General features: G+C 41.0%; 2 protein-coding genes across 9 annotated transcripts in view; one reads left to right on the top strand and one right to left on the bottom strand.

Moving 5' to 3' along the window:
• slc15a4 (solute carrier family 15 member 4) overlaps positions 1–6,903 on the bottom strand; it is a 44,582-nt gene extending 37,679 nt beyond the window's left edge. The window contains exons 1-5 of one of the 5 annotated variants that reach the window (XM_029677904.2): positions 6,711–6,903; positions 4,684–5,307; positions 3,238–3,530; positions 2,267–2,408; positions 2,028–2,114 (exon numbers count right to left, since the gene is read on the bottom strand). In XM_029677904.2, coding sequence (XP_029533764.1) covers positions 2,028–2,114; positions 2,267–2,408; positions 3,238–3,530; positions 4,684–5,259 — 1,098 coding nt within the window. In that variant the 5' untranslated portion in view covers positions 5,260–5,307; positions 6,711–6,903. Of the gene's footprint in view, positions 1–2,027; positions 2,115–2,266; positions 2,409–3,237; positions 3,531–4,683; positions 5,905–6,710 lie in introns of those variants that run through there. The other 4 variants (XM_029677906.2, XM_029677903.2, XM_029677905.2 and 1 more) reach the window with 4 other exon arrangements.
• Positions 6,030–13,273, top strand: part of glt1d1 (glycosyltransferase 1 domain containing 1) — a 43,780-nt gene continuing 36,536 nt past the window's right edge. The window contains exons 1-2 of one of the 4 annotated variants that reach the window (XM_029677910.2): positions 6,030–6,452; positions 8,327–8,502. In XM_029677910.2, coding sequence (XP_029533770.2) covers positions 6,385–6,452; positions 8,327–8,502 — 244 coding nt within the window. In that variant the 5' untranslated portion in view covers positions 6,030–6,384. The remainder of the gene's footprint in view (positions 6,453–8,326; positions 8,503–13,273) is intronic. The other 3 variants (XM_029677909.2, XM_029677907.2, XM_029677908.2) reach the window with 3 other exon arrangements.

Here is a 13,273-nt window from a genome sequence, read left to right as displayed (position 1 = left end):
AGAGTGTTGGTTTTTACTTAAGTCTCTGCACTTTGGAAGACTAGGATTAATGAAATAATTACTTTACACTTTTGGACATTTCTGCCCATTACCTTACAATGTGCAATTGTCAAGAAAGTAATTGAACCAGAAGGAATACACATAATTGCCCCTCTACTATACACATTTGGCCTTGCCTCAACACTTACACATTAACACTAACTGGGAGGGGAAGAAAATACTATAAAACTAAATGATTGATGTATTATTCTGGCCAGTAATATAAAACCTTCCATTTCCACTTTGATGTCTTCACTGCTTGCCTTTGCCAAGCTTACCCTGGCTACCTGCTCTCATCAGAGTAGGATATGATTTCATGAAAAATATATATTCTCTGTAAATTACAGCTCAAATGTATCTCCAGAATTAAAGGCGCACAACATCACTGTGGTAAAGATATTTGATCTCACTTCCATTTTCAATTTGATGACTGCTTAGAGTATGGTAAAAGCACTTCCTTTTTTTTTTGGAAACAAATACTACATGCTGAGAATTAAAATAAACAACAACATTTCCTGTTTAAATGATACTTGAATGTAAAGACCATTTCATAAAATCACTTGCTGAGAAATGGCCATGTCACCTGAAAGCTGTTTTGGCAGATAGTATTGAAATATAAAATGAAAAACAGAATTAGTGGCATGTGTTTGCTCTTTTTAGATCTGGGGGGGGACCTACAGTTGCTACATACATTGTTGGACATAAAAATTAATACGTACCCAGTGAATCTTGAAGAATATAACTTAGAAATGCCTCATGAGCTTAGTTCAACAGTCGTACCCCATCAGAACACAAAATATAGGACTATTTGTCTCCAATGTTTGTATACAAAGTAAAAGTAAACAAACACTACTGCCTCAAAACATGGTTAAAACTATAGTGTTTATCATGATGGTCAATCCTTGCACCCATAGCTCTGTCTAGGAATTTGAGAGTGGTTACATTTCTCAAGCCCCATCCCTCGACTTTTTATCGAAACAGTGGCAGGGACGGGTTTTGTTATGGTTTCAACTGTGGATTTCCCCCTTTAAGATGGTGGACGTTTTAACACCATAGAATGTGTGGTTAACGAGAAAGTGTTTCAGTTCACATTTTACTCCACATACTTCCCTTACCACCCTATGCATGTGTATGTTCAAATGCCTGACAGACTTTGAATCTAAAAGTAGAAACAAACGCAAACAGGTGCTAGTCTCTTAACCATTTGTAGTCAAAGTATGTGATGTGGATTAACCAAACACTTCACATAAGCTACTCCCTGGGAGATAATGGGACACACACTACAACAGAAGAGATATGGCCTAGTCTAGTTAGAGGCATCACCCAGGGGAAAAAAATGTCTGGACCGAAGCACGAGAGACAACGGAAAACCAGGGTGTTTATCTGTGATTAGGGAGTGGGTCAAACTTTTGATTTAATCCTCAGGGGTTTAGCAACCTTGACTGCTTCCAGCTGTTGTCTCTGATGCTTTTTCACTGGCCTACTGACTCATCTCTACTCTATAGGGAAACTAATCCTTCCCATTCTAAATCAGGTTAGACAGAGACAGCCAACTGGACCTGTGGGGCTGTCTGCCAACACACAAAACGTGATATTTAACCTTCAAGTTTGAGTAATGCCCAAAATGTGACAGACTATGCTTTCTAGCATTTGGTCAGAGCAACATTGCCTACCCACTGGGCAAAGACTGGTTGAATCAATGTTGTTTCCACGTCATTTCAACAAAACAATTAAATGTGATGCCGTTGAATCAACGTGGGAAAATGATTGGATTTGCAAAAAGTCGTCAACGGATGGGATTCTGTCTTTTTTTTCCACCTAAGTTTTAACCTAGATCCAATGACATGGTGAATGTTTTTGATGATTTCACATTAGTTGACAATTCAACCAAGTGTAAATTAAAACTAGATTGAAATTACATCTCTGCCTAGTGGGAATAATCATAGCACACATGCAGGCAAATCAGCTGGGGTTCAATTTGAGTTTACCTGGAGGGTGCCGTCACTGCTGTTGGTGCCTGTGCTGGTGTCAGGAATCCTTAGATGTAGGCTCTGGAGGAAATATGTTGTCTGCATCTACAGAACAGTGAAAAGAAAATTCCTATTTCTTAACTGATGCCATTTTCCCTGCAAAAACACTGAAAAAAACCTACTGTACTTGATCCTGATGTAATTCACGTTGCTTAGTTCTATGAAAACAAAAGGAGGGGAATAGATCAATCTCTCACCTGAAAGTATACAGTCCAGTATGGGATAAGAGCAAAGAACACCGGGAGAACTTTAAGCATTGCTTTCACCTCCTCCACCTTCTCCTCGGGGAATCTCCCTCCATATGTCACCTTGGCACCGTCCAGCATAGTCGGTTTAGCCCTTTATAAGAGAAGAAATACAACACATTTTAACAACTTTAAAGACATACAAAGTTGTTAGTCCATGTTTTGATAAGGGCCGTACAATTTAATAAATATCCCATAAACAATCTCAGCTACAATTCAACTAAATTCTGGAGTTAAGAGACTTAATTAAGACTTTTTTGTGAATGTCTCTCCTTTAAAATAACAGCACTTCTAGTGAAAGGGCAGAAACGATGTACTAAAGCCTATAATCCCCATCTCTGGATAAAAAGCCTTAACAAGGAATTCTTGAAAGGCTGCAGGATTGACCAACTTAAAATATTCAATGTCAAGTTTTTGGACTGATAGTGCTACTTAGGTTCAAAGTCAAGCAACAGAACTTTGGAATAACTTTCCTCCACAACGAATGATGATGAATGCCAGGGGAAAAAAAGAAAAACTTCTACAGTACAGGCTGGGGATCAAAGAAAAGTTTAACATAAAGGGCTACCAGCAAAACCTAGTGGTGAGATCTTGGCCCAGAGAAGATACCATACACAGACACACATGCTTTTATCCAAAGCGACTTAGTCATTTTACATTTGGGGGGTGCTGGGAATCGAACCCACAACCCTGGCATTGCAAGCGCAATACTCTACTAACTGAGCCAAACAGGAGCACATAGCCTTTTTTTTATCCTAAAGAAGATTTGAAGATGTTTGCTATAAAGTTAAGAGTATTGGGTGTCCATCGAGATCAGAGAGAGCCCAGCCTCATTCACACCCTTGATCTAGCCCACATCCAGCTACTGATATAGTACTACTAAGTAAGAGCAACACAATGGTGATTTGGCTGGCCCCTCTTACCGTAGCAGGTTGGGTTCTTTGGGCTGTGCAGTGCAGAAGGCGTAACCCAGGATCTTGAACATATCAGTGAAGGCACTACCGTCAGCTGGCTTGTTGATGAAGACTGTACGCCCCAGCAGGAACACCAGGAAGGAGACACCCAGGCACACGGCTGGGATGATGTACCCCAACTGGAAGTTGATGTTCTGCTGGATGTAAGCCACGCCACCTAGGGACAAGATGGCCCCTAGGTTGATGCACCAGTAGAACCAGTTGAAGAACCTGCGAGTGGCCTCCGGGCCACGATCTTTTACCTGTGAGGGAAAAGGGCTTGTCATGGCAACCAATATCATCATTCAACCTCTGCAATCCATCAGCATCCTTTAGAAAAAAAAACTGTATTGTAATATTATAATCAAACTCAATAGGCTAGACCCAAAATGGGCATGCATGGCCATCTAAAAAAACAGTAGGCCTAATCATAGGAAACATGTTGTTGTAAATCTCATCATTCAATGGCATTAAATAAGAATTTGTTCTTAACTGACTTGCCTAGTTAAATATAGGTAAAATAAAATAAGATTGTATAACTACCATGTGATGCAGCCTACAGTGCTAATATATTCCTTCTATTCCATGCTTCAGAAAAGGGGACGTAACCTTGTGAAAAGCAATAAGACTGAATAGGTTAATCTAATAATGTTTTGAAGATGAACAACTAATTCTACTCAATGGCATGACCATTTTACCCCAGTATTACTTTTGTATCCCACATGAAACATTTAACAATCAAAATGAAAGTGTCTAAATCAACCACCCACTAAAAATGTGGCAAGCAAAAACAATTGAAAATCATATGACGATGGAATTGAAATCTGTGCTAATCAAAGTCACCACCTCTTTGAAAACGATTTTGGCCAGCCTGGTTTAGCTAGATTTGAATAACAATGACGCCTTTCAGAGATTTCCTACTGAAATGGGCTTTCCCTCTTTCATGGTGGGTCTTATAAGTAGCCCTAATACTTAATTTCGATGAGAAAAAGAATGAGACACATGTGAGTTTCGCTTCCTATGTTGATGTAAAATTACTCATCTAGCATTCTTCTCAGCCTTAGAGGACTGGTGTGTTGACCTGATTGATGGCATTACCCAAATGTAAACCTCATGATGCAAATTGCCAATGGCTACAACTAGCAGGGGTCTTGCGGATTGAGTGATCGTGGTAAACCTATAGAGAGATGACAGGCATAGTACATCAACATTTTTCCTATTCCACGATTACCCTTCCAGTCCATATACAAGGCTGACCAAAGTAAGATCATGTTAGAACCTTTCAGGTGTTATAAATTAGTCTGTTAGACAGGATCGCATTAGCAACAGTGTTAAGCATAATACATTGAGCATTCATTAAGTTTCCATAACAGATCTTAGAGAGGTTGCTTTGTTCAGTCATAAGATATACTGTACCTGGTCTGCCCCAAATGGAGTGATGTTGGATTTCACTGTTCCCACACCAAGGGCAATGAGAACAAGGGCAGTGTAGATCACTGGCCCGCAGTAAGGTGCCCGTGTGGGGCAGGTCACATTGCTTGGAAGGGTACCGTTTGTGCTCAAACACTCAGCCGGTTGCACTGGAAATGCCATTTCATCACCACACAGGGTATTCTGGGAGTCTGTACTTGCGATAAATGGGAAAAACAGTATGCCAAGAAAGTACAGGATCAAACTGCAAGCAATTGTCCAGAACTTTCCCAGATATGCATCAGCCAGCCAGCCACCAAATGGTGAGATCAGGTATGTAACCCCCATGAACATCAGTGGTGCCTGGCTGGCCTGAGTTCCCTCCCAATAAAATGGGCTACTGTTGAGGAAAAGGACCAGGTTGGAAGTGATGCCATAGAATGCCACTCGTTCCAATGACTCTGCCAGCAGAATAGTCGCACATGCCAGTCTTCTGCCCTGGAACACTGACACAGGCCTGTTCACAGTCACAGAGCTGCTGTCCAAAAGAGGGGTGCTCTCACTGGCATTCCTGCTGGCCATCTTCAGCTGACTTGTTGACTTGAAATGTTCACTGGAAAAACGTCAAACCTAAACCAAATGAACACGGGATGATAAAATACAACAATACTAGGTGCTATGATGTCGTTAAGATGTTGGAGGTACTACAACGGGGTGGTCCAGTTCAGCTTAAGAGATACTTGTTTTCTTAGATAGCTAACTAAGGCATGGAATATTAGCTAGCTTACAAAGTTTGGTGTGGTTCATGACATCGGTATGCTAGCTTTAGAAAGATGATTCGCATCATAACACTGAGAAGTAGCTTACAGTACCTTTAATGAATGACACACGTTCCAACGTCTGCCATTTAGCCTCCTATCCTAACAATTTTCTTGCTCGACCTGACACTAAATCAATGTGTTCAGAAAATAGAATATCTAGCAAGCTAGCTACTCCCGTAACTGTAATGAAACTGACACTCACACTGCCTGTCACAGCACTGGCGCGTGACTGTAAGCTCCTTCAGCAGTCTAAATTGTGCTTTTTCCCGAATAACATAAACAGACTAAACGACTTCACATAACACTACTGACAGTTTGAGCGACTGAGGCAGTCAATCCCTACATTTTACAAATTTGTGATTCGTGCAGTTGTTGCGCTGTTTCGATGCACATAGTTGAGTCATCTTAATTCCACCCACTGTCGTATTTTAGCCTAGCTCCATTGGCCACAATGGTAACATGCTTATAATCTATTGGTCGAAAAGGAAGCCATTCAATGCTAACACATCCTGCGGTGCTTGCAGTTCCTCTTTCTTTTGAGTAGAGAGTGTCATGAGTGAAGATCAGAGTACTCCAAATGGAATGAAACTAATTAATAAATATAGCCATATAAATAACTATATGCTATATTGTTTTTTTTTTTAAAGGTCGCTAGGCTTTTTCTGGAGGGGCCAGAGAGAGCGTTCCTCGTTTCCAGGGGAACATTACGAAAGACGGACTGTCATTTGTAAACAGTCCCACGTGTGCCAACGATGACGTGCTCATGGTGTCAACAGGATGAGCTATAAACAGCCTGTAACTCAGGCAACTCTACACTAATTGAACATTCTTTTTACATCGAACCTCTATTCAAATTGTAAATATAGAGACAGCCCTGGGTGTAGCTATGAAATTGCTATTTCTTGCATGCCTCAGTCCAAAAACGGGAAACTGCACCACAGCCGAGAGAATAAGGTAACGTTAGCGAGCTAGTTTTTGGGTTGTCTTGAAAATAAGGAAGTAATGTTAACGTGCTAGCTAGCTCACTGTCAGGAACATGTGGATCATTAAATATTGGAGACCGGAGCTCAATTTACCTAGCATACAATAAGGAATCATAGTATGTTGGATCTGCAATACATGCCCAGTATTGGCCAATGATTCCCATTCAATGGTCAGTGCCAGAGCCATGTATCTATCGAAATGCACGACTCTGGTTAGTACCCACCTCACCTGTCATTGGTTGTCAAATATATTGGATAACATGAGCTGGATCAACGCTCCCATCGGGGAATCAGTCGTGATCAATCCAAAACATTAACGCGTAGAGACTGATGTTAACATGAGGAGGTAGAGGGGGGTTCGTTTCCGGAGAAATTTCAGTGCCGAACTGCCGATGAAGCGAACATAACAGAATACAGGAATTAAAGTATTTTGTTAATAGGAGATTGGAGGTGGAGTAAAATGGCGGAAGTGGATGCTGAGTTCAAATCAAACAGCGAGTCGAGTAAAGTTGGTGAAGATGAATGTCCTGAATGGACAACCGTAGTTTTGAAAACTGGATCTAAAAGGAAATTCTCTCTAAAATGAGAGTGGAGGATACGTCTATGAATGATAATGATTCACATCTTCTTTGGATGCGTTTGTTGAGTAAGGATGTGTATGTGGGAAACCCGTTTGAGGTGTCAAATGGTGAAGTATACGCTGGGAAAAGTGTCCGAGTGACTGTCAGAGTGACCAGGACTCTGTCAGAGTGACCAGGAGTGGTCTTATTTTGATTTATTGTATTTCTGAAGAACAGAGGAAGATTGCAGTGGGCTCAAAATTATCCCGACAGCAGAAGTTTTGTGCTTTGAACTTCGGAGTAGAGCACCTGTCAAAGGACTCATCTCAGGGGTGACCACAGATGTTCAGGTTGAATACATGAAGAGAATTCCTGGTGTGGTTGTTGCCCGGCAACTGACCTGCTGGGTGACTGGAGAAAAAAAAAAAAGTCTCTGTCGGTCCTTATGTTTTTTGATAAAGAGCATCTACCTATGCATGTGAAGCTTGGTTATGTAAGATGCGTTGTAAGAGCTTTTGTTCCCAAACTACTGCCGTGTAAGAACTGTAAAGGTTTTGGCAATGTTTCAAGTGTGTGTAGACGGATGGAGTATACAGAAAACGTTGTGTAGAAGGACGAGTTGCAATTGTGGTGGGGATCATGATCCCGAGTTCCTGGGGTGAAGGAGTTTGAGGTGGCAAAAGTTAGAGCGACCAATCGAAATCTCCTATGCGGAGGCGATTAAAAGATTTGAGAAAACAAGTAATCCTAGTGAAGTAATCCTAGGTAGTGGATCCACCACAGCCTGTTGTAAATGTTTGCTGTCAGTCAAAAGATACCCTGTGTTAAAAAGGAAGATTTTTGTGGCATTCATTGCCACAGTTATAAACTGTATGGCTCAAGTCTCAAAGAAGTCTAAGAAAGTGGACATTATTGTGGCTGTGGCGGAAATGTTTTTAGGACTTAAGAATTTTACATCTGAAGACTAGCAAGGGGTACTGGCGCCAGAATACGGCCTGCCCGCCCTTCCAGGCTCCCCTTGAGCCTCTAGGGAACAGATCTGTTTATTTTTATAACAGTGAAGTTGTTTTATTTATTTTAAGTCATTTTTTTTGCTAGTATTTCCGTTTTTGGGGTGGGAATTCTGTTTCCATCCCGCACAGTAGGTGGCGGAATGCACATTTAAATGGTGCCCATATTCCATAGAAGAAGAAGTGCTCCCACCTAGCTAGCTATCCAGTTAACCTACACATCGAGATATAGCTATAGTGCTAGCTAACTGTAAACTACAATCTTTTCATTTCAGGGCACACATTGAATCAGCGGGTCACACCTGTGAGCTTCGAGATGCTGCGGATTTCAAGTCATCGGCAGAGGTGGCCAGTTTGATAGAACAGAAGCCACCCTTCGAGGGGGCTATTGCCATTCACCTGTTCAAAGGAGGCAGGCTCCTTCTAGGTGAAGCTACAGTACCTTCAGAAAGTATTCATTCCCATTGACTTATTCCACATTTTGTTGTGTTACAGCCTGAATTCAAAATGGATTCAATCTATTTTTTTACACACAATACCCCATAATAACAAAGTGACAGCATGTTTTTAGAAATGTTTGCTTATTTATTGAAAATGAAATACAGAACCTTATTTACATCAGTATTCAAACCCCTTTGCTATGACACTTCAAATTGAGCTCCGATGCATCCCATTTCCTTTGATCATCCTTGAGATATCACTACAATTTGATTGGAGTCCACCTGTTACTAGGGATGCACATTTTGGGGAATATTCAGAGGTTGAAACTTTCCGTGGGAATATATGTGAATTAATGGAAATGTATGCAAATTAATGTTAATACCATTTTAAATGTAGATGTTTTTTTTGCATTGGATACACAGTTGAAGTCAGAGGTTTACATACACCTTAGCCAATTACATTTAAACTCAGTTTTTCACAATTCCTGACATTTAATCCAAGTAAAAATTCCCTTTCTTGGGTCAGTTAGGACACCACTTTATTTTAAGAATGTGAAATGTCAGAATAAAGTAGAATAAATTATTTATTTCAGCTTTTATTTCTTTCATCACATTCCCAGTGGGTCAGAAGTTTACATACACTGAATTAGTATTTGGTAGCATTGCCTTTAAATTGTTTAACTTGGGTCAAATGTTTTTGGGTAGCTTTCCACAAGGTTCCCACAATAAGTTGGGTGAATTTTGGCCCATTCCTCCAGACAGAGCTGGTGTAACTGAAACAGGTTGTAGGCCTCCTTGCTTGCACACGCTTTTTCAGTTCTGCCCACAAATGTTCTATAGGATTGAGGTCAGGGCTTTGTGATGGCCACTCCAATACCTTGACTGTTGTCCTTAAGCCATGTTGCCACAACTTTGGAAGTATGCTTGGGGTCATTGTTCATTTGGAAGACCCATTTGCGACCAAGCTTTAACTTCCTGACTGATGTCTTGAGATGTTGCTTCAATATATCCACACAATGTTCCTTCCTCATGACGCCATCTATTTTGTGAAGTGCACCAGTCCCTCCTGCAGCAAAGCATCCCCAGAACATGATGCTGCCACCTCCGTGCTTCACGGTTGGTATGGTGTACTTCGGCTTGCAAGCCTCCCCCTTTTTCATTCAAACATTACAATGGTCTTTATGGCCAAACAGTTATATTTTTGTTTCATCAGACCAGAGGATATTTCTCCAAAAAGTACTATCTTTGTCCCCATGTGCAGTTGCAAACTGTAGTCTGACTTTTTAATGGCGGTTTTGGAGCAGTGGCATCTTCCTTGCTGAGCATCCTTTTAAGTTATGTCGATATAGGACTTGTTTTACTGTGGATATAGATACTTTTGTGCCCGTTTCCTCCAGCATCTTCACAGGGTCCTTTGCTGTTGTTCAATGATTTGCACTTTTCGCAAGTATGTTAATCTCTAGGAGACAGGACGCGTCTCCTTCCTGAGCGGTATGACGGCTGCGTGGTTCCATGGTGTTTATACTTGCGTACTATTGTTTGTACAGATGAAAGTGGTACCTTCTGGCGTTTGGAAATTGCTCCCAAGGATGAACCAGACTTGTGGAGGACTATCTTTTTTCTTTTGATGTCTTGACTGATTTCTTTTGATTTTCTTATGATGTCAAGCCAAGAGGCACTGAGTTTGAAGGTAGGCCTAGAAATACATCTACAGGTACACCTCCAATTGGCTCAAATGATGTCAATTAGCCTATCAAAAGCGTCTAAAGCCATGACATAATTTTCTTGAATTTTCCAAGCTTTTTAAAGGCACAGTCAAGTTAGTGTATGTAAACTTCTGACCTTCTGGATTGGTGATTTCAGTGAATTATATGTGAAATCATCTGTAAACAATTGTTGGAAAATGTACTTGTGTCATGCACAAAGTAGATGTCAAAACTATAGTTTGATAACAAGAAATGTGTGGAGTGGTTGAATAACGAGTTTTAATGACTCCAACCTAAGTGTATGTAAACTTCCGACTTCAACTGTATTTACCATATCATATGGAGACAGAAACATAAACCTTTTACCTTATAAGTAGACATAATTGCAAATAACTATTTAGTTACTAATTGAACTTTAATTAAATGAGTTGACTCTTCACATGGGATGGTTTCACTGAACAACAAAAGTAAGGGAATATTGAATGATCCCCAATGATCCATTGCATCTCCCCAAAAAGTTTTCAACATACATCTGTAAAATGATAGTCTAGAAACTAAAGCGTTGCTTGTCTTCCTCTCAGGCTTCCATGTCTTCTCCCTTGACCTCCTCAATGTCCACCTCTTGAACATCAGACTCTGAGGCCTCATCTTCACTATCACTTTCCAACCTTGTTGAGGATGGCTTGTTGTCAGGCTCCAAATGCCTCATTTGCCCAGCTGGCCACCAATTTTTCAACCCTTGTATTGGTCAACCTGTTGCATGCTTTGGTGTGTGTGTTCCCAAACAAGGACTATTTGCACTCTGAGGTGGCTGATGTTGGAGGGATTTGGAGGATGATGAAGGCAACAGGGGAAAGAGCCTCAGATCCACAAAGTCCCTTCCACCAGATGGCTGATGAGATATGTTGGCACGACTGCCATATTGCATCTCTATCCCAAAGCCTTTGCTTGGAAGTGTACTTCGCCAGACTTCCAAGAACCTTGACCTCGTCCAGGCCAAGGTGGCGAGACACGGTAGTGATGACACCGTAGGCTTTGTTGATCTCTGCACCAGACAGGATGCTCTTGCCAGCGTACTTGTGGTCCAACATGTACGCTGCGGCATGTATGGACTTCAGGCAGAAGTCTTCACACTTTTCTATGTATTTCAGAACTGCAGTTTCCTCTGCTTGGAGCAACAGTGAAGTGGGCAGGGCTATTCGGATTTCTTCTCTTACATCTGCAAGCAGAGTCTGAATATCAGACAGGATGGCATTGTCTCCCTCAATCCATGCAATGGCTACTGCTATAGGTTTCAGGGGTTTTTCAGGCTGCTTACCACTCTGTCCCAAAATCCATAATCCAGAAGGATCTTCTTGATGGAGCTGTCCATATCGGCAGACTGTGATATGGCCATTTCTTGGAGCGACTCCTACCCCTCCAGGAGACTGTCAAACATGACAACACCACCCCAATGGGTGTTGCTGGGCAGCTTCAATGTGGTGCTCTTATTCTTATCATTTTGCTTGGTGAGGTAAATTGCTGCTATAACTTGATGACCCTTCACATACCTAACCATTTCCTTGGCTATCTTGTAGAGTATATCCATTGTTTTCAGTGCCATGATGTCCTTGAGGAGCAGATTCAATGCATGAGCAGCACAGCCAATGGGTGTGATGTGAGGGTAGGACTCCTCCACATTAGTCCAAGCAGCCTTCATTTTTGCAGCATTGTCTGTCACCAGTGCAAATACCTTCTGTGGTCCAAGGTCATTGATAACTGCCTTCAGCTCATCTGCAATGGAGACCGGTGTGTCTGTTGTCCCTTTTGTCTTTGCTATTGTAGAATACTGGTTGAGGGGTGGAGATGATGTTATTTTTTCCTTGCCCACGAACATTCGACCACCCATCAGAGATGATTGCAATAGTCTGCTTTCTCTATGATTTTTCCTGACCTTCACTTGAACTCTGCATCCAGCAAATGAGTAGATAAAGCATGTCTGGTTGGAAGGGTGTATGCTGGGCGAAGAACATTCAGAAATCTCTTTCAATACACATTTCCTGTGAACATCAGAGGTGAACCAGTTGCATACACAGTTCGAGCAAGACATTCATCAGCATTTCTCTGACTACGTTCCTCCATTGAGTCAAAAAAACTTCTGATTCCAGGAGGACCATAAGCTGTTGCTATCGATAAGGTGTCTGATTCATCAGTTTCACTTCGAATAGAAGTAGAGGGACTTTTGTCCATAGTTGTTTGTTGTGTGCGCTGAGGGAACTTTATGCATTTTGCCAGATGATTCTGCATCTTTGTTGCATTCTTCACATATGATTTGGCACAGTATTTGCAAATGTACACCGCTTTTCATTCTACATTAGATGCAGTGAGATGTCTCCACACATCAGATAGTGGCCGTTGCATTTTCCTGTAAAGATTAGGAAAAAAACTACAATTCCATGTACAGAAAAATAGTTAAGCGGTTAGATTAAACAACTCCTTTGTAAGATAAATGTTTTAAAATGAAACATGTATGGAAACAGGTGAATTAACACTTATTAGTTAGCAGGCTTAAGCAAACTAAAATCCACATGGTAGCAAAAACTAAATTGTTAACAAGTTAGAAATTATTTAAACACACACACTGTAGGCTACTATTTACTAGTTAACAAAAAAATTATGTATATCATTTAAAATATATTCACCCCACCCAGTATTCTATTCAAAACTTACCAGAAAGCATGTAGTCCTTGGCTCAGACAGTGTAGTAGTGTGGGCTCAATAGCATCTCGCTAGTGTGCAAGATCTTGAGAATCAGCTGTACATGTGATGGAAGAGTGCACAGCACATGTGATGGAAAAATACACTGTGCATGCAGAGGGTTGCAATTCCATTGAATTGGGGATAGTTTCATCAAAATATGCCACAAGACCTAGAATTGCTTTATGTGTATCCCACGAAAAAGGTTCACTGTTATAAGCTAACTTTTTTGATGAATTTAAGGAAAATGTGTATATTCTTTGTATATTTGGATAGAAAACACTCTGAAGTTTCTAAAACTGTTTGCATGATATCTGTGAGTGTAGCAGAACTCATATGG

The sequence above is a fragment of the Oncorhynchus nerka genome, linkage group LG13 (genome assembly GCF_034236695.1).
Source record: "Oncorhynchus nerka isolate Pitt River linkage group LG13, Oner_Uvic_2.0, whole genome shotgun sequence".
NCBI lineage: Eukaryota > Metazoa > Chordata > Actinopteri > Salmoniformes > Salmonidae > Oncorhynchus > Oncorhynchus nerka.
Note: the sequence above shows the minus strand (reverse complement) of the source record. Positions and strands in the feature narration are given on the sequence as shown.